At 47.3% G+C, this 21,873-nt stretch overlaps 2 protein-coding genes across 3 annotated transcripts in view; one reads left to right on the forward strand and one right to left on the reverse strand.

Moving 5' to 3' along the window:
• PHF21B (PHD finger protein 21B) overlaps positions 1–21,873 on the reverse strand; it is a 553,372-nt gene that overhangs the window by 101,100 nt on the left and 430,399 nt on the right. For both annotated transcript variants that reach the window (XM_068278191.1, XM_068278194.1), the window contains exon 11: positions 9,380–9,511. In XM_068278191.1, the coding sequence (XP_068134292.1) occupies positions 9,380–9,511 (132 nt within the window). The remainder of the gene's footprint in view (positions 1–9,379; positions 9,512–21,873) is intronic.
• The window catches only part of LOC137560789 (uncharacterized), a 308,947-nt gene that overhangs the window by 47,528 nt on the left and 239,546 nt on the right, over positions 1–21,873 (forward strand). The gene's annotated exons all lie outside the window — the stretch shown is intronic.

Here is a 21,873-nt window from a genome sequence, read left to right on the forward strand (position 1 = left end):
ACCAATACTGCAAAGCGGTCGCCCTGCTACATGCCAGTGATGAGCGAAAATGCAAAAATTTGTTTCGATAAATTTTTACCGAATTTTCGCCTAATTTCGTTTTGACAGGCAAATTTTCCATCTAATTTTTTCACGTTAATTTTCGCCTAAGGCCAGTCATTTTCGCATTACTTGCGTATGATTGCGGACATTTTCCACATAAGGGAATTAGCGCCCGCATTCAGAGAAGTTTCTTGCGCATTATTGCGGGCAATTTTCGGTATAAACGTCCGCATAGATTGAATTTCCATGCGGATTATTGTGGACATTTTTCCGCATAAGGGCATAAGCATCCGCATACAATGAATTTTCGATGCTGGTCGAAAACGCAAATATTTCTGAAGATTTTCGTGAAAATTCGCCAAAAAACGAAAACGGGATTTTCGAGGCGAAAATTCGCAAGCACTATCCAGTAGCGCCACGGGGAGGATTCCCAATGCCCCCCTTTTATACAACCGGGGGGACCACAGGGTCCCAGGCTCTCTCACTGCCTGGGAACCACAGCGACACCCCGGAGGGGGAGGCGCAGGCGACCCCCCCCCCCCAAGCGTGGCCAGCGTCGGGGAGAGCCGTCCACACCCACCTCCCAATATTAAAAACAGGCACTTACCTTAACGTCCATTGCGTTCTGCTACATGCGCAATAACTTGGGGGCACCACATGAGAAAGGAGTGAAGCATGGGTCACCCCGAGCTTTAGAGCTCAGGGCTGGCTCACATACAGCACTCCAGGGGGGGGGGGAGGACAGGTGCAGACAACTCACTCCAGGGCTCACACCACCGGAGCAAGCCATCCACCACCTGCCTCCAAAGGATACAAACTGCAAAAAATGCTTTCCATGAGAAAATTAATGCGCATGTAGCAGAACGCAATGGACGTTACGGTAAGTGCCTGTTTTTAATATTGGGAGGTGGGTGCAGACGGCTCTCCCTGGCGCTGGCCACGCTTGGGGGGGGTTCGCCTGCGGCACCTAGCCTCCCCCTCCGGGGTGCCGCTGTGGTTCCTGCGGTCCCTCCCGTTGTATAAAAAGGGGGCATTGGGAATCCTCCCTGTGGCGCTCCTGGATAGTGCTAATGTAGCATGTAGCAGTGTTCCTTGCGAATTTTCGCTTACGTCATTTTCGCATCGAAAATCCTGTTTTCGTTTTTTGGCGAATTTTCACGAAAATTTTCAGAAATATTTGTGTTTTCTACCAGCATCGAAAATTCATTGTATGCGGATGCTTATGCCCTTATGCGGAAAAATGTCCACATGGAAATATAGACTATGAATGTATTTTGTAGGTACTGATCTTTTGCAGGAACGGATCTTTTGCAGATAATGATCTTTTGAATGTGTACAGCAACTTTGTGTGCAGCATCTTGCAAATATTTCTATCTAATGGGGAGTGCAGCTCAATAGAATAGACTGTGTAGGTGTGGCTCTGATACTACATGGAAGGGGGTAAAATTGGTCTGTGATCTTTCATTTTTCCAAAGACTTTTATCTGATGTGTGTACCGACCTTTATTCTTCTTGCTTCAAGGTTGAGGCACGTACTCTTTTAGATAGATAGAAGATGCGGCGTATGCTACGACGCGGGACGGCTAGTATAGTAGAATGCAGTAAAGAGGCCCTGTAGTGACATATAGTAGAATGCAGTAAAGAGGCCCTGTAGTGACATATAGTAGAATGCATTAAAGAGACTCTGTAACCTCAAAAACATCCCCTGGGGGGTACTCACCTCGGGTGGGGGAAGCCTCCGGATCCTAATGAGGCTTCCCACGCCGTCCTCTGTCCCACGGGGGTCTCGCTGCAGCCCTCTGAACAGCCGGCGACAGACCCGGCTGTAAAATCAATATTTACCTTTGCTGGCTCCAGCGGGGGCGCTGTGGCTGCTTTCCGCTCCGAACTACATGGAAATACCCGATCTCAGTCGGGTCCGCTCTACTGCGCAGGCGCCGGAAACTTGCGCCTGCGCAGTAGAGCAGGCCCGACGGCGATCGGGTATTTCCGTGTAGTTCGGAGCCGACAGCCGTCAGAGCGCCTGCGCAGGAGCCGGGAGGGTAAATAATGACGTCATCTTGTACGGAGGGCTGCAGCGAGACCCCCTAGGGACGGAGGATGGCGTGGGAAGCCTCATTAGGATCCGGAGGCTTCCCCCACCCGAGGTGAGTACCCCCCAGGGGATCTTTTGATGTTACAGATCCTCTTTAAAGAGGCTCAGTAGTGACATATAGTAGAATGCAGTAAAGAGGCCCTGTAGTGACATATAGTAGAATGCAGTAAAGAGACCCTGTAGTGACATATGGTAGAATGCAGTAAAGAGACCCTGTAGTGACATATAGTAGAATGCCGTAAACATGGCCGAATTTACAATAAGGCACTGTAGGCACGTGCCTACAGATGCTTATGATGGCAAGGCGGCTCACTCCCCGCCCCTAGTTTCTTCCTCCTTCCCTATGGTCGCTGGATAGTGGCTCTGCCTCTGACACAGGAGACCTGGGTTCGAATCTCGGCTCTGCCTGTTCAGTAAGCCAGCACCTATTCAGTAGGAGACCTTGGGCAAGTCTCCCTAACACTGCTACTGCCTATAGAGCGCGCCCCAGTGGCTGCAGCTCTGGTCCTTTGAGTCCGCCAGGAGAAAAGCGCAATATAAATGTTCTGTGCTTGTTTATGCAGGGTCCTGAGCAGAGCGTAAATGAGAGGATTCTCACCCAGTTTTCGGCATTCGAGATCTCCTTTCAGTCAAGGGCACCACTAGCGTCTTAATGCTGAGGCAGGGGTCACACTTGTCTTTCAGTTTCTACACTTTGCAGAAAACTGAAAGACAAGTGTGACCCCTGCCTTACAGCAGCTAATGTAATTTATAGAGAAAACTGACAAATTGCGCAAGATGTCAGTTTTTTTTCTGCATGCGAAATCTGCATTAAAGTGTGACCTTGCTTATTGATTAACATGAGTTCTCAGTTGAAGTCAGTTTTTCTGTGCAGAAAACGCGTACGAAAGCCGGTAAGTGTGACCCCTGCCTGAAGGTACCTCTGGCTACCTAATGCTAAGGGACCCCTGTAGCTACCTATGACAGGCAAGGGAGTAAGGAAGTAGTGACAGGTGGCCCAGTGCGTTTCGGCGGGGGTTTGCAGGTCCATGGAGAGCAAAGTCTAGGGTGCCAGGACATCTGTGCTTATAGGCTCCTGTGATGTAAATCCAGGCCTGGCAGTAAAGAGGCCCTGTAGTGACATGTAATAGATCGCAGTAAAGATTCCCTGTAGAGACATGCAGGCCCTCCAAGTGTTCCGGATCCTGTGGGACTCTCCCGGGTTGGGGGGTCCTGCTATCCCACGGCACACTCTTGTGTCCCGGCTGGCTGGGAAGAGGAGGGGGAAAAAAAGATTGAGGCACCAGCTGCCGATGTTTAATGCATGGAGGGGGGCTGCGATCTCTCCTCCATCCCTCTCCATCATGGCTTTCCTCTTGAGTCCCCTTGCAGGGAACTTGCGCAGCGTTGCAGGCGTTTACGTTACCTGTTTGTGCGCTCCGGCCGGCTTCTTTCTATTTCCTGTTTCCCATTAAGCGAAACAGGAAATAGAAAGAAGAAGCCGGCCACCGGAGCGCACAAACAGGTAAACTAAACGCCGCACAACCGCACAAGTTCTCCGCAAGGGGACTCAAGAGAAGGGCCATGATGGAGAGGGAGGCTGGAGTGATGTCGCCCCCCCCCCCCCCCCCCCCCCCCGCATTACACTTCGGCGGCTGGTGCCTCAATCTCTCCTCTCTGCCACTGACACCCACAGAGTGGCAGCCTCTTTCCTACTCTCCCCACCCAAAGTGGCACCCTTCTCCCCAGCTAAAATGGCACCCTCCTACCCACCCACTCCTACCCACCCTGAGTGGAACCCTCCTCCTTCCTCTCCCCCCAGAGTGGCACCTTCCTACTCACCCACTCCTCCCCACCCAGAGTGGCACCCTCCTCCCCACCCAACCAGAGTGGCACCCTCCTACCCACCCAACCAGAGTGGCACCCTCCTACCCACCCAACCAGAGTGGCACCCTCCTCCTTCCTACCCAGAGAGAGTGGCACCCTGGTGGGATATTGGCATCACTGCCCTCCCAGTGATGTCACATCCTAGGCTGTTTAGCTATGCGGAATTCTCTTGCCCCAGGGCATTCTGGGAGACCAGGCATTCTTTTCACTGTCTTTGAAGCTCTCAGTAAACAAACATTCTGCACAGATCACCAGACAGGCCTAAAGATGCAACCACCTGTGATACCTATCCCAATGTACTACGGTTGAGGAAAGGTTTTTACAATGGGCGAACACTGATTTCATAAATGATACTATATATACTGTATATATATATGTTACGGCCAGAACCCGAAGTTTGGCCACTTCTAGTTCTGGCCGGCCACTTCGGGTTCTGGCCGGCAAATGTGTGAAGTGGCCGCTGCGCTGCGGCCAATGTGAGGAATGGAATGAGTCATGTAACATGAATGTATCTTCTGACCGCAGCGCAGCGGCCAAACGTATCGCAACTTAGTTATTTTAATGAAATTAAGCCGGCGGCAATGAAACAGATGAAGGCGCCGACTTTTTCTCTGCCTCTCTCTCTCTCCCCCCCCCCCCCCCCCCCCCGCCTCTCTCTCCTTCTCTTATTATGGGCAACACTCATGTCCCCCTCCAGAGTCGTTCGTCGCGCCAGGCAAAGCAGAGCGGGGAGGCTGCAGACATCGCTTCTGCCAGCACCCGCTCTGCAAGAACAGCAGGCTTCCCTGGCGCGACGACCGACTCTGTCGGGGGACATGAGTGTTGCCCATAATAAGAGAAGGAGAGAGAGGCAGGGGGAGGAGAGAGAGAGGGGCAGAGAAAAAGCCGGCGGCTTCATCTGTTTCATTGCCGCCGGCTTAATTTCATTAAAATAACTAAGTTGCGATACGTTTGGCCGCTGCGCTGGGGCCAGAATATACATGAATGTTACATGATTCATTCCATTCCTCACATTGGCCGCAGCGGCCACTTCGCACATTGGCCGGCCAGAACCCGAAGTGGCCGGCCAGAACTAGAAGTGGCCAAACTTCGGGTTCTGGCCGTAACATATATATATATATAATGAATTTGGGGAGTTTGCAGATGATCAGCACACGCTCATCACCTCCTCGTCTCTCTGCAGCTCTCAGACTTCTGTTGTTTTGGTTGTTCATTTGTGAGTATTTTTCCGCAGAGCTATTAGCGTGTTTTGGGGACGCTGCTTGGCTGGATAATTGCTGTTTGTTTTTCTCTGATCATTTGTACTCAGCGGTAGATGGTGGAATCAGGGTGAACTTTACCCGCCATCACTATGACAAAATATTCAGAAGCCGGGCCACACATAGCCTGGAGGCATCCTAGGCGGATACCCTGGGCAAGCGGTGTGCAGCAATAGCTGAACCTTTACAGGGAATTAAAGCAGCTGTTTATAGATTTCAGAAATTCCTTAAAGGAGTCATCAGGGCACATATACTAAAATGAGTGGTACTTACCGGGGGCTTCCTCCAGCCCCAAGCTCCCAGGACCTCCCCCGCCGCAGCTCTGCCCGCAGCCGTTCGCCGGAGCTCCGAAGCGGTCCCCGGCGATGACGTCAGAGCGACCTGGAGGTCGCTCTGTACTGCGCCTGCGCGATCGGCGCTGTCAATCACCGCCACGTGGGCCGGAGCGGACTGCGCAGGCGCAGAAGGCCCCGGCTGATGTCACTCAGTCAGACTAAGTCCGACTGAGCCGCGCACCGAGAGATGACGGCAGCTGAACGAAAGATCGCAGGAGGACGGCGAGCGACACATCCATGCTTATGGGGCTGGAGGAAGCCCCGGGTAAGTAAAAAAAGGCAAGAAGGCTCATCTCTGAGTCTCTTTAAGGAATGGTGAACAATGAAAACCTATGTATATAGTGAGCTTTAGTTATTTCTGTCTTACATTATTTATTAGGTTCAGTGCTAAAAGAAGATTCTTCGAGGATAATATACATGTCAATTAAAGGGCCACTATTGCGAAAATTATAAAATTTTAAATACATGTAAACACATACAGATAAGAAGTACGTTTCTTACAGAGTAAAATGAGCCATAAATTACTTTTCTCTTATGTTGCTGTCACTAAAGGTGCCCATACACTCGTCAGATTGGCAGCAGATAGATAAGAAATGCATCTGATGATCTATCTGATGCGTTTTTAGAACATTTTTTACCAGGATAGAATTCCAATAGATTTCAGTTTGAAATCTATTGAAATTCGATCTGATGGCATTTTTTTGCCATCAGATTTCCATTAAGGCCAATGCAAACTGATAAGCAATCTCATCAGATCGACCTAAATTTTCCACCCTGCCAGTTCGATGGAAATCCATTGAAATCGATCGAAATCGGCCATCGATCGGTCGATTGGCCAACCGATTTGCGATCGATCGGGATTGATCGGTCGGCCAGAAAATCGTCTGAGTGTATGGGCCCCTTTACAGTAGGTAGTAGAAATCTGATAGCACCGACAGGTTTTGGTTTGGTCCATCTCTTCATGGGGTTTCTCTGCATGGCCTTTATTCTTTATAAAGACAATCTTTGAAAAGGATCTATATAAAGATGCTGGCCAGCCTCCCTACTCTCTGCACACTTTTTTTTAGCAGTTGGACGCAGCAACTGCCATTCACTAAGTGCTTTTAAAAATAATGAAAACCCTGAGAACCCCCCTTGAGAAGATGGGCTAGTCCAAAATCTGTTGGTGATGTCAGATTTCTACTTCTTACTGTAAGTGACAGGAACATAGGAGAAAAGTCATTTATGGCTCATTTTACTCTGGAAGAAAAGTACTTGTTATCTGTATATGTTTACATGTATTTTAAATTTTACAATTTTCGCGATAGTGTTCCTTTAGCTTTTTTCCTGAGGTAATTTGTTATCTTATTTACAAAATAACCTTTCAGCACTTAAAGGACAACTGAAGCAAGAGGTATATGGAGGCTGCCATATTTATTTCCTTTTGAGCAATACAAATTGCCTGGCAGCCCTGCTGATCCTCTGCCTGTAATACTTTCAGCCATAGACCCTGAATAGGCATGCCGCAGATCAGATGTTTCTGACATTATTGTCAGATCTGGCAACTGGTATTGTTTAACAGGAAATAAATATGGCAGCCTTCATATCCCTCTCACTTCAGGTGTGCTTCACCTGAACTGAGAGGGATATGGAGGCAGACATATTTAGTTCCTTTTAAACAATGCCAATGGCCTGGCAGCCCTGCTGATCCTCTGCCTCTAATACTTTTAGCCACAGCCCCTCAACAAGCATGCAGATCAGGTGCTCTGACTGAAGTCTGACTGGATTAGCTGCATGCTTGTTTCTGGTGTGTGATTCAGATACAACTGATGCATGAAAGATCAGCAGGAGGCCAGGCAACTGGTAAATTCAGCCTAAAGGTGCGTACACACATGCGACTATAGTCGTTTGTAACGATCGTTCCCCGATCTTTACCAACGACGATCGTTACAAAAAACGAACCAACGACTATTAAGGCAAACGACGAACGAGGCAAATCGCTACAAAACAAAGTTCTGTCTTGGCGGATTTTTACCACCGACGATCGTTAGCAAAAGTGGTACATCGTTGGAAACGATCGTTCGTACCAGGCTGGACATGCGTACTTCACTTTTTCTCCAAGGAACTTTACAATTTTATGCGCAGGCGCATTAAGTGCTTTTACGTGGTGTAACGTTCGTTCTAACGATGTGATCGTTACACACTTTATAGAACTAACTTTACTTCGGTCGTTCTTTCGTCAATTAAAAGTTCGTTCGTCGTCCTCAACGAACGATCGTTGTCGCATGTGTGTACGTAGCATTAGCAAACATACTGTCATTAAGTTACATTAGTTATGTTAATTAAAATAAATAGGTAATATAATCTCTTACCCACCCTGTTTTAAAAAATCAGGCAAATGTTTGTAATTTCATGGGGTAAGCCATCTTTTTCATGGGGGCAGCCATCTTTTTGGTTGAAAGAAGGTGACAGGGAGCATGAGACACAGTTCCAACTGTCCTGTGTCCTGATCACCCCTCCCAGCTGCACACGCTAGGCTTCAGATCTCTAATTCAAAATTTAAAAAAAATTGCACCAAAACAGCAGAAGGAGAACAACATCAGAAATCCCATCATGCTTTGCACAGCATCAGAGGGAAATGCACGGGCAGTTTTCTTGTGTGCAGCTAAAAATGAGGCTTGGGTAAGAAAAACAAAGTTCTGATGCTGTGAAACTGTTAAAGAAACACCAAGCCTTTTCAGTTCTGCTGAGTAGATTTTTACTCTGAAGGTTCACTTTAAAAGGAAATAAACATGGCAGCCTCCATACCTCTCTCAGGCTGTCGGGTGTGGTTTCCCGATGGTTCCATAGGCGTTAGTGTTCCGAGCATGTGTCTTCCTAATAGTGTTGTCCGGATCATGAACGATTCGGATCTTTGATCCGAATCTATTTTATGAGTCGATCATCCGAATCATCAAAATGAACGATTCGGATCGCAAAAGGGGCGGGGCCAGGAGCGACACGCCCCCTCTCAGCGGGCAGCGGGGTCCTGGAAGCAGGGATCGCTCTGTTGGAAGGGAGCCAGCCTTGCAGGGAGGCAGGTAGATGAGAGAGAGGGGACATGGGTGCCACTGCCAGATATGTGTAGAGCACACATACTGGCTATAACGTGCTGCTCATTACAGGCTGTCTGTTCGTAGTTGTGCACAGTGATCACATTGGAAGCTTTTGGCTCAGCACAGCTCAGTAACTTTGCAGACAGTGTGATTGAAAGGCAATATAATCCTCCTGCACTCGGCACTAAACAGCTGCACTTATCTTCTGGGAATGCTTTCTTTCACTGTGCGACCTTTTCTTTCAAAGTGTACAGATGAACATATAGGTGAAATATATATAAAGCATATGATTGCAGCATGTGGGTATTACGTGCAAACATTTCTGCTCTCTGCTCGTCCCTCCTCCCTTCTCTGTCCACTCCCTGCCCTCTGTCCATCTTCTCCCCTTCTCTGTGTGTCCACCCCCCTCCCCTTCTCCTGTCCACAGACCTGTCCTGCTGTTCATTTCACCCCCGAATGCTTCCTGTAGTAAAATGATCCGAGGTTCGGATCAAAGATCCGGATCTCTTCAATGATCCGATTCGAATCATCCGGATCATTGAAAAGATCCGAACTTCCCATCTCTACTTCCTAATTCGTCACCCAGTGCACTGCGTCTCATAGTTTCCGCCACGATTTGAATTATTGCGGATAAACGTCTGGCGTCTGGGCCGTTCCACGACGAGTCGCTGGGCTATTAATAGCAATTTATTTGTCATCATTTACCAACCTGACTGCTGGCCTCCTCCTGGGCATCGCTGGCAGTGTGATTGCGGAGCTGACGGGAGCGGCGGGCTGAGTCATCGCAGGTGGAGATCAGCTGACAGATCTGTAAACATTTCTGGGCCTCGTGTGGGAAGCGCTGGAGACGGATGAGACGGAGAATCAGTCGTCGTAGCGACACAGGAGATCTTAAACTGTTTGTGTACATAAAGGATGAGCGCACTTATAACATAAGTGTATTCCATCTGTCGCAGACTGTTCCCTGATCAACAATGTGATTACAATGAATCCGCGCATCGCTGCGTAGGCCTCCGCCATCGATGAACGCAGCGACGGACCTCTGTTATCGTTTATAGTATTTCTTGCATCTTTCTTTACGATGTCATTTGATACAAGTTGCTTCCCTACAGGGGCGTTGCTAGCCCCAAAGATCAGTGGCACGTGCCGCGGATCTATTCTGGGGAACCCCGGATGTCCCCCAGGCAGAGTCAGCTGTGATGCCTCAATGGCGGGTATGCTGGGAGCTGTGGTGCATCAATCGGGGGTATACTGGGTGCTGTTGTGCCTCTATGTGGGCATACTGGATGCTGTGGTGCCATGCTGGGCGCTGTGATGCCTTTATGGGAGCATGCAGGGAGCTGTGGTTCTTCTATGGGGGCATGCTGGGAGTTGTGGTGCCTCAATGGGAGGCCCATGGGAGGGGGTCCACTAGTAGGTCAGGGAATGCTATGGGGGAACTGCCAGATAACCTGGCAGCAGGTCATCCCACCCAGCAGAAAGCCAGACCAGCCAGCACAAAAGCCAGGTAACTCTGCCTAGTTAAGTTTAAGTGACACTGCCTATTTATGTGATATGCTGGATCCAAAATTTTTCTGGGCAGGCCTACTTAGACCGCTGTTAAGTTCATGTAAATTGGCTCCACCCATGAACACACCCACATTCTGGAGTGTGGCCACACCCATTTTCCATCTGGAGCCCCCAAAAGTGCCCCAGATCTCTTAGGATCCTAGCAACGCCGCTGCTTCCCTAGTATCTGTTCTCTCTTAAAGGACATCTGAAGTGAGAGGGGTATGGAGGCTGCCATATTCATTTCCTGTTAAAGTGTATCAGAGACCATGAACAATAAAAGTTTTATACATACCTGGGGTTTCCTCCAGCCCCCTCCGCACGGATCGCTCCCACGCCGCCGTCCTCCGCTGCCTGCATCTCCGCTACCGGGTCCCGTTACTTCAGCCAGTCTGCGCAAAAGAAGTGCGCTCTTTATGTATCTCTCCAGCAGCCACCGGAGAGATACGTAGAGGGCGCACTTCACTTACGCAGACTGGTCGCGACTGGCTGAAGTTACGGGACACGGGACCGGCGCTGCAGGCCGCAGAGGATGGCAGCATGGGAGCGATCTGTGGGGATGGGGCTGGAGGAAGCCCCAGGTATGTATAAAACTATTATTGTTCATGATCTCTGTTTTCTTTTAAACAGCCTCAATTCACTAAGCTTATCTCCTGTCTCTAATAACGTTTCTATAGTTATTACCATGGTGACGAGGCATGTAGTATTCAGGAAACATTTTACCTCAGGCAAACCTAAAGTTAACTCTTCTGTCTTTAAGTTAACTCTTCAATCCTTAAAATAACTCCAGAATTCTAAAGTTAAATTCATTGAAGTATGCCAGAGCTAAAATGTATGAACGACTGATCTTTTTTATCTCTTTTCTGCTCTCAGAAGCCATTTTCTGCCAGGAACGTGTTTTATAGTTGTAATTTCTTATCAGTGAGGGTCACACTGTAGTCTGACCCAGTCCTGACTCAGACAGGAACTGCCACTTACATACCTGATGTTTAACTCTTTCAGGCAGAGAAAGAAAAAAGGAACAAAGCATAGTTATTTGTGTGCTAGGCACTGTACATACACATGTCTATCTCATCATGTCACATGTCACCTCGGGTATCTTTTAATAATGGGGGGGGGGGGGGTGAACAGCTACATCCAGCTCACTTCCCAGCAGCCTCTTTCATTTGTGTTTTTGGCCTCTTTGGTCCTTTGGACGGCCAGCGGATGTGACAGACCTGCGCGGTCTGATTCTGTATTCATTATCCTCCATGTTTTTGCCCCGCTCTGTGATTTATTACATTAATCACGCCTCTGTTGTTTTATCTCACACCGCGAGCTTGTCGCTTTATCCATTCACCTGTTTATTGTCCTGGGGACAGCCGCATTAAAGATCTGGCTTCATGATCCGTGAACAACCGTGACAGATCCTGCAGGAGTACATGATATAAGATTATTACGTTTATTGATTGTAAACGCAGCGCAGAGAGTGCGAGCCGTGTTTAACTAATGATTTGTAATCAGGGAGTATTATATTCCTGTCCGGCAAGCAGGAGAAAGGCGAGAATCAGGCAGTGATTGATGATGTGGAAAATCCGCCATCCTCCTCTATACAGGAACCTCCATCTTGTTTCGTGCTCTCACATCCCTCAATCAGGCTCCCGCTGCTGTGCCCTCCCCTGGGCTGGGCCACATGTGGACTGGAGGCAGTCCTGAGGACGGGCAGCAACTCTGGCTCTCTTTACCAGGCCTTTCTATCAGTACAGGTACAGAGTAACAGCATATACTGTGCATACTGGAGGTAGCAGAGATCAGCACTCACTGCAGCTAGTTTACTATTAGTACAGACACAGAGCAACGCCTTATACTGTACATACTGAAAGCGGCAGAGATCCGCACACTCTGCAGCTAGTTTATTATCAGTAGAGGCCCAGAGTTACAGCTTATAGTATACATACTGGGTGTAGCAGAAATTAGCACACGCTGCAGCTAATTTACTATCAATACAGGCACAGAGTTAGTTTATACTAAGCATACCGGAAGCAACAGAGATCAGCAAACACTGCATCTAGTTTGCTATCAGTACAGGCACAGAGTAACTGATTATAAGAGTAACAGCTTATACTGTACATACTGGAGGCAGCAGAGATCAGCACACACTGCAGCTAGTTTACTGTCAGTACAGGCACGGAGTAACAGCTTATACTGTACATACTGGAGGCAGCAGAGATCAGCACACACTGCAGCTAGTTTACTGTCAGTACAGGCACAGAGTAACAGCTTATACTGTACATACTGGAGTCAGCAGAGATCAGCACACACTGCAGCTAGTTTATTATCAGTACAGGCACAGAGTAACAGCTTATACTGTACATACAGCAAAGATCAGCACACACTGCATTGTTTAAAAGGAAACAAATATGGCAGCCTCCATATCCCTCTCACCTCGGGTTCACTTTATACTTTGAAGTTTTGATAAAGCCTCATCTACACGCGTAGATGAGGCGGCGATGTTCCTTATCAATCGAGCCGCTGATGCGGCTCGATTGATAAGTTCCGACAGGTCCGATCTGTGAGCCGCCGATTCTCTGCTCTTTCCCCACGAGGGGACAATGGCAAGGAAACGAGCGGAATATAAGCGGCGCCGGCGGGGACAAGCGGGGAATCGAATCCAGCGGGGACGCGGCGGTTACCCACGGGGATGCAAAAGAGGCGATCCGGCGGCTAATCGAGCCGCCGGATCGCCTCCACATCTCCCCGTGTAGACGGGGCTTAAGAGTAAGGGCTGGAACCCACTAGAGCGATTTTTTTGAGAGCTTAGGGAGCGATTCAAAATGCTAGCTATTTCCCTAAACGCTCAGCTAATGTTAATGGATGGGCCAAATTCCACTGGAGCGAAGGCGATTATCAAAGTCTCAAATGCAGGACATGCAGAATTTTTGAGCATTAGTGTTTTGCGTTAATGTTTCTGCAATGTAAAGTATATAAACGCTGGCATCATCGCTCATGATTCGCTATACAGAGCGATTTTGCTAGCATTTTTAAATTACTGCACACTGTAAAAAAATAAAACTATTTGAAATGACCAATCAGAATTAAAACCGCTAATCGCTACACAATCGCTGGCAACACGCTTACATTTTTTAAAATTCAATACCAAAATCGCCAGAAAACGCTCATGAAATCGCTTACAAAACACTCATTAAAAACGTTTGCGATTAGCGATAGCGCTTTGTAGTGGGTTCCAGGCCTAAAGCTCTATCACCTCTGACAATTAAGCTGCCAGTATCTGAGTATGGGGAGAGGAGCAAAGCCTTAGAAATGGGGCTGCTGGGATTTGACTCCTTCGGATTACGGCCGCAGGAGGGCGAGTCGCTGGGCTGTGTCGGATTTCTGCGGACGAGTTGTCACTTTCTCACGCTTGTGCTCTGGCACCTCTGGGAGTCAGACTGGCGTGCGAAGTGACAGCACCTGCCTGAGAGATCAGGAGGGGGTGCTGGGCTTAATAAGGGTCCCGACCTCATGGCTGGATGAGTACCGGCTGTGCCAGTCACATCCCCCCCGTGGGTGAGACCGCCGGTACGTTCTGTCCTCATACGCCACGCCGGAGCGCGATAACAGAATACATAATCCTGGAAGGCAATTTCCTTTATGAGTGATTAATGCATTGGCCGTGACTCAGTTAATCTGTCATAAAACTCGCGCAGAGGGATTAACGTTTTTTTCTTCCCGAGAATTCTGCTAAGCGACCAACTTCAAATACCTCAGCATGGAGGCCAACTTGTATCTAACAGTTAAAGTGGACCTGAATTCTTGCACAGGACAGAAGGAAAACTTAGAGGAATGCACCCTGTATGTATTTAGAGGGTTTAGCCTGTCTGATTTCCCCTCATCTGTGACTAATCACAATTGTAATTTGATATCTCAGCTGTATCAGGTGACTACCTCGGCAGAGCAGCTCATTTGTAAACACAGGGTGTTAACCCAATGTCTGCTTTCATGAAAGCAGGAAGTAGACACACTGCAGGTTTATGTTAAACAGGGGACTGGGATAAGAGAAGTATAGGAGCATAAGCAGTATTATTATGCATCACCTTTCCACATATGGATTAAAGTCCTGAACCTTATTTGTAACAACAAAAAATTAATAAAACAAGGGGCTCCTAAGGACACACCAGTGTATGAAAATATAGAAAAACTTTATTGGCTATACATGGAAACGAGACCAATTATACAATAAACAACAGAGCTAAAAGAGCAACAGCGCTGTTGTCATTAAAAACCATGGCTGTCATACAGACCACACTGACACACCTCTCCATACACACAAGCCAAAGCACTGGGGTACCCCATAAGTAGCAAAAAAATTGTCCACCTATAAAGGGCTTAAAGAGGAACTCCAGTGAAAATAATGTAGTAAAAAAAGGGCTTCATTTTTTACCATAATTATGTATAAATGATTTAGTCAGTGTTTGCCCATTGTAAAATCTTTCCTCTCCCCGATTTACATTCTGACATTTATTACATGGTGACATTTTTACTGTGGGCAGGTTATGTAGCTGCTGCTAGCTGTTTTGGCTGTTAGAGACAGCTGTAAACAGCTAATTCCTGTCTGTGAACATTGTTACATTGTGGCAGTTTGCCCAGAGTACCGCGGTACTCAGAGCTTCTTGTGGGAGGGGTTTCAGCACAAAATCAGTCATACAGCGCCCCCTGATGGTCTGTTTGTGAAAATCATTATATTTCTCATGTAAAAGGGGGTATCAGCTACTGATTGGGATAAAGTTCAATTCTAGGTTGGAGTTTCTCTTTAAAGCAAGTAGCAGATGACAGTAAAAAGGGGAAGCAACACAAAGGAAGCAAGTGTCAAAAAAGCGTGTCCAGCATCATCCAAACAGACGTGATAAAGTCTCATTCAAGAGAAGCGGCATGCCTCATAACCTTGCATTCACCGTATAAGTGATTATACTCACGACCTCCCAAATGTCCGTCGAGAGTGGTACACTTAGAAGCTTCACCTGGCTATATTATGCCAGCCGCTCAGGCAGGCTGCAAATGCTGTAGTCCAATGGGGGCCCCCTGCTATGGGATGTGATCCGGCGTGAGATCTAATGCCGCTGCAGACCCAACTCGTTCTGCTGGAGAACCGGTACAGCGCGTGTGCGTATTGTCATCTAGCGCATAAAGGCAGCCTCTGCTGAGCACCGTTTGCCGTTTGCCCAGAGTTCATCCACCAGCGCAGCCGTCTCGCGCAGGGCCTTCTCCGAATGGTCAGGATGCTTCAAGCATGAGACGCCGAACTCCACGCGCTGTCACGGAATTCCCAGCGCGTCACCGCCTAGCATAGCCGGTCTTTGATATGAGCAACCGGAGCGGTCGCTCAGGGCGCCAGCTTCCAAAGGGGCGCCTATAGCTGGTTGCCTATACTCAGGGCACCTACACCTGATTTCCTATACTGAGGGCACCTATAGCTGGCTACCTTTACTGAGGGCACCAACACCTGGCTACCTATACTGGAGGCACCTACGCCTGGCTACCTATGGGGGGATGGAGACCTTCAACTGACTTCCTATACAGCTAGTACAGAATGCTGCAGCCAGACTCCTAGCCAATGCCCCCCGCAGCTCACACATCACCCCAGTACTGCAAACTCTTCACTGGTTGCCAGTAAAATGGAGAATCAATTTTAAGATCTGCCTGCTGACATTCAAGGCTCTACACCACATGGGACCCAAATACATAGCAGATCTATTGGAACGTTATGCCCCTCCACGCACCCTCCGCTCTGCCAACAAGATGAAGCTGATTATTCCCAGGACACACTTAACATTTGGTGCTCGGGCCTTTTCCTACGCAGCCCCTACTCTATGGAACTCACTTCCACAATCAGTACGAGAGGCTCCCTCTCTGGACAGCTTTAAAAAAAGGCTAAAAACTCACCTCTTTTCCCTAGCCTTTGAGACTGCATAATGCAGGGTCACAGCGCTTTGAGTCCCCAGGGAGAAAAGCGCTATATAAATATTATTGTTATTGTTATACTGGGGGCACCTATGCTTGGCAACCTATATTGAGGGCACCTACACATGAGATCCTATACTGGGGGCACCTATACCCGGCTACCTACCTATACTGAGTCTGAGGACTTTTTTTTGGGGGGGGGGGGGGTAGGCGCACTGCAGCTATAACGTGTGGTGCAAATTGTCGGTGCTGTTCTATCATTCTAAATGGGGGGGGGGAGGCGGCTAACTGTCCCACTGATTGTTTTTATTAATATTCCTGAAAGGTTCTAGCATTCACCTCCTGGCGGTTAATTGTTTTTGCCAAAAAGGCAAAAATCCTTTTTTTTTTTTGTTTTTTTTTGTTTCATGTAAAGCTACCAGAGTGGTAGCTACATGAAACACCACTAGAGGGCGCATGTGTCCCTCTAGTGCGATCTTCGCCGACATCAATAGCAAACAGGGGAATGCGTATATAACGCGCTCCCCTGTTTGGCTTCTCCTGTCGCCATGGCGACGATCGGAATGACGTCATGGACGTCAGCCGACGTCCTGACGTCAGACGCCTCCGATCCAGCCCATAGCGCTGCCCGGAACTCATTGGTCCGGGCAGCGCACGGCTCTGGCGGGGGGGGGGCCTTCTTGTGCCGCTGCGTGCGGGCGATCGCCGCGATCAAGCTGTACGCGCGGCTAGCACAGTGCTAGCTGCGCGTACAGCATTTTAAATGAAGAAAATCGCCCCACCAGGGGCTGAGATATCTTCCTGCGCGGCATAGCCCGAGCTCAGCTCGGGCTTACCGCCAGGAAGGTTAAGTGTATTCAGGATAATGCGCTCTTTCCACCCATTCGTGGTTATTAATAGTATTTTTTCTATCATACATATGTGACATGTCACAGAGATCTGAGCATTTGTGTCACAAAGATTGGGAACCACTGTTCTAGGAGATATCTCAGGAGAAAAGGGGAATTGCATATGGGCCTGTGTGTATACGTGCGTGCATGTGTGTATATGCATGTGGGAAGAGGATGGAAAGGGGGGGGGGGGGCACAAAAATCAGGTTTCGCTCAGGGCGCTGTGAAACCTAAGGCCTGCCCTGCCGCCTAGTGGGTCGGAGGTCAGTGGGCTGGATGGAAGCAACCAATCGCCTACTAGTTTCGCTTGGCGTCACCATGCTTCATCAGGGCAGGTTTATTACAGGATTTGTGATACATTAACCTCAGCGCTGGCCTTATACTTCCACCACCACACCAGAATAATAGGAGAATACACTTACCAAATGATACGGACCTGAATTAGGGCTGGTGTACACCAGAGCGGTTCTGGAGCGTTTTTAAAAATGCTAGCTGTTTGAAAACTGCTTGGCTAATGTATTTCAGTGGGATGGTGCACACCAGAGCGGTTCGTTTTTTTCACAAACGCAAACTCGGGGGCTGCAGCATTTTTGAGATTTCTGTGGCATTTATAGGAAAGTATAGGAAAGTTAGGCAAGTTTAGAAAACCTCTCTAAGGCCCAGTGCACACCAAAACCTCGGGCAGATCCTGAAAACGCTAGCAGATTTCAGAGCGATTCTAGGCATGTTTAGGCCCCATTCACACTAGAGCGTTTTGCCGCGATTTCAGCAAAACGCTCAAAGGCTAGCGCTTTTTAAAAGCGCTAATGTAATGAAACCCTATGGGCCCGTTCTAATCGCTGCAAATCACCCAAAAACGGGCAAAAAATGCGAAACACAAACGGGTCGCGTGCACCATTTTCAGGCGATTTCCCGGCAACAGCGTTTCATTGCTATAGAAGTGCTAAACGTGATCGAGGCAAAATAGTTCAATAGTTCAGTTCAGTGATTTTTCCGCGTGAAATCGTGGAAAAATCACTCCTGCAAAACGCCGGAAACGATCTCCGGCGTTTTGTGTTTCTAAGTGTGAATGGGGCCTTAGAGACGTTTTCTAAACATGCCTAACGTTTTTGGGAGAGTTTTTGTGTTGCAGATCTCATATATTGTTACAGTAAAGCTGTTACTGAACAGCTTCTGTAACAAAAACGCCTGGAAAACCGCTCTGATATAGCGTTTTCCAGAGCGGTTTGCGTTTTTCCTATACTTTACATTGAGGCAGAAACGCTTCTGCAAACCGCATACGTGCAGCAGGACCCAAATTTGCGGTTTGGCAAAAACCGCAAACCGCTGGTGTCATCCCATTGAGATACATTAGCCAAGCGTTTTTACAGGCGGAAGCGGTTGGCGGATCGCTCCTAAAACCGCTCGGTGTGCACTGGGCCTTAATGCTTAGACTTGCTCTGAAATCTGCTTCACAAACCTCTAGCGCTTTGCGGATCTGCTAGAGGTTTTTGGTGTGCACTGGGCCTTACAGGGTCACAGCCAGCACAATCGGGCCAGCAGTAGGCTCATCCTGCTTGATCCCTCCTTTCACTATTCAGCATCCACTCCCGACCGCCTGAGTACAGCTATGCCTGCTGAGTAGCATGGCGCCTCTTGGCTTACAGTGCAGGTGCAGCTGTCAATACGCAAGCCCAGTACAGCCACACTCAAGAGCGCCGCCACAAGAACATATCCGACATGCACTTGCTGTGCTGGATATGTTCAGAGGGTCCGTGCGCAACAACAGTGGGAGCGAGGAGGAGATGGGAAGCTTTGCGACTATGCAGGTGGCTGCCTTATTTATTTCCACCGCCCTCCCGTGACTTGCACTACTGCATAATTGGCTGGATAGTGCACTGGTTAAGGACACCGCCTTTGACATGGGAGACCAGAGTTTGAATCCTGGCTAGGTCAAGTACCAATTCAGTAAGGAGTTCAAGGCAAGACTCCCTAACACTGCAGGGTGACCTCCTGAGCGCGTCCCAGTGGCTGCAGCTCTTGAGCGCTTTGAGTCCAACAGGAAAAAAGTGCTATATAAATGTTCGGATTATTATTATTATTATAATTGGGGTAGGTACGGATCATGCGGTAACAGGCTGCAGCCTTCGCGTCGCATTGCGGTGATTTGACTACCTCTGACACGCATGTGTTCCATGGCCTCTTCTCAATGACACAGTCATTGAAATATGCCAGAGCTGAAATCTAGGAGCTATTGCCTCTTTTCATTTCTTTTTTGCTCTCAGAAGCCATTTTCAGCCAAGAAGTTACATACGTGTTTTATGGCTATAATTCCTAATCAGTGAGTGTTACGCTGGGAATACACGGTTCGTTTTGTAGCTGATTAGATGGTTCGATAGATAATTTCCGACATGTCCGATTTCTGATAGAAGTGAATGGAAAAAAGATAAAAAAAACAAGAGGAAGATCAGAATCGAGAGCTGAAATTGAGCGGCAAAAACGATCGAGAGCAGAAACGCACGGCAGAAACGAACCGATTCAGCTCTCAATTCTTATCTTCCCAGCATTACACTATAGTCCGACATGGTCCCGACCTGTACAGAAACTGTCACATACCTGATTTTTTTTACTCTTTCAGGCAGAGAAAGCAAAATAGAAACACAGCATAGTTATTTGTGTGCTAGGCACTGTACATACACGTCTATCTCATCATGTCACATGTCACCTCGTGTGGCCTTTAACCACAGGGTTGTTCATTTTTTGCATCTGAGCAACTTTCACCTCCCACTCATTTGCCAATAACTTTATCACTACTCATCACACTGAAATGATCTATATCTTGTTTTTTCCACCACCATTTACGCTTTCTTTGGGTGATACATTTTTCTAAGAATTATTTTATTCTAAATCCATTTTAACAGGAATATTAAGAAAGAAATGGAAAAAATAAATCATTATTTCTCAGTTTTTGGCCATTATAGTTTGAAATTAATACATGCTACCGTAATTAAAACTCATGTATTTTATTTGCCCATTTGTCCCGGTTATTACACCGTTTAAATTATGTCCCTATCACAATGTATGGCGCCAATATTTCATTTGGAAATAAAGGTGCATTTTTTTCAATTTGCGTCCATCACTATTTACAAGCCTATAATTAAAAATATTATATTAATATACTCCTTTGACCTGCATATTTAAAAAGTTCAGACCCTTAGGTAACTATTTATGTTGTTGTTGTTGTTTTTTTCATTGTAATTTTTTTAATTTATTTTTTAATTAAACATTTTATTTGGATAATTTTTGGTGTGGGAGGTAAACAGCTAATTTTAAATGTAAAATAATGTATTTATTTAAAGTGGATCCGAGGTGAACTTTTACACTTTGCATAATTGTGTTCTTTTCCTATTGTTTATAGGGCATTCCTCAAGCCAAATACTTTTTTGTTTTAATACTCTAATTCCCTATAAACTAAACAAGCCTCGCCCACGGGTTTTCAGAGAGCAAAGGCACTTTCAGACAGTAGCAAGGGCTCATGGGAGCTCAGTCTGGGCAGGAGGAGGGGGAGGTATTACTAGCCAGAGATTTCAGAGGCAGAGGGGAGGAGGGAGGAGGAGGAGGGGGATTAGGTAGTTTTTTTTTGCTGAAGATGCAGATAAGCCTGCCTCTGTAATGTTTACAAACAACATGGCTGCTGTCATTGTATCACAGGACTAATCAATCATATTCTATTTAAGCTGTTTGCAGCTAGATTTGCTGTGTAAACTATCTAAACTTTAGATAAGATATATAGACAAGTTACTTGTTATAGTTAAGAAAAACAAAAGTTTCCTTTCCTAAAACAGAAAGAATTTGCGATAATTCAGGTTGGAGTGAGCTTGAGAGGTCTCCCAGAGCAACACTGCTGAATATATGCAAATTAACCATTGTACCCTTAGAAGCTAAACACACCTCCAGAACCGCTGGAATGCAATGATGTGTCAGCTTGTTAATTTGTACAGAGCCAGAATAATCCAACATGCATACAGACTGTTTCGGATTGTTTGATCCTCATCAGTGCATGGCATGGATTAATTTGGCTCTATGGAGTAGGGCTTGTGAATCCGAGAGGCACAGACTAACCAGCAAGCTCATGGTGACCCAGAACTCATTGGAGTGTGTAAGGGATTACAATGGTCCTAAAAGCCTCCTTACTAAGATGTTAAGAAAAACAAAAGTTTGCTTTCCTAAAACAGAAAGAATTTGCGATAATTCAGGTTGGAGTGAGCTTGAGATGTCTCCCAGTGCATCACTGCTGAATATATGCAAATTAACCATTGTACCCTTAGAAGCTAAACACACCTCCAGAACCGCTGGAATGCAATGATGTGTCAGCTTGTTAATTTGTACAGAGCCAGAATAATCCAACATGCATACAGACTGTTTCGGATTGTTTGATCCTCATCAGTGCATGGCTATAGTTAGTTTTTCATCTCGGATCTGCTTTAAAAAAATGGATGTGGGTGTAGTTTACTATTTGGCTACAAGATGGCCACAGTCAAAAAGTCCTGGAAGCGATCTATTTCACTTCCAGGAACAAGAATGAGGGCGGGAAACTTTTTTTTACTCAGAAAGACCGCAGCCTCTGATAAGAGGCTGTCGGTTTTTCTGCGGGAGACTTTGATCATTGAATGGGATCTATAATCCCATTCCTTGATCGCTGGGCTAAAGGCCGGCAGCGGGAGCACACGTGACCCGCGGGAGTAAGCGCAGCCTATCTGGACGAGAATGTTTGTCCAGATAGGCTTAAGTGGTTAAATAATTCCAGTTGCCAGGCTGTCTTACTGATGTATTTGGCTGCAGTGGTGTC

This window comes from Hyperolius riggenbachi, chromosome 3 (assembly GCF_040937935.1).
Source record: "Hyperolius riggenbachi isolate aHypRig1 chromosome 3, aHypRig1.pri, whole genome shotgun sequence".
NCBI classification, from domain to species: Eukaryota; Metazoa; Chordata; class Amphibia; order Anura; family Hyperoliidae; genus Hyperolius; species Hyperolius riggenbachi.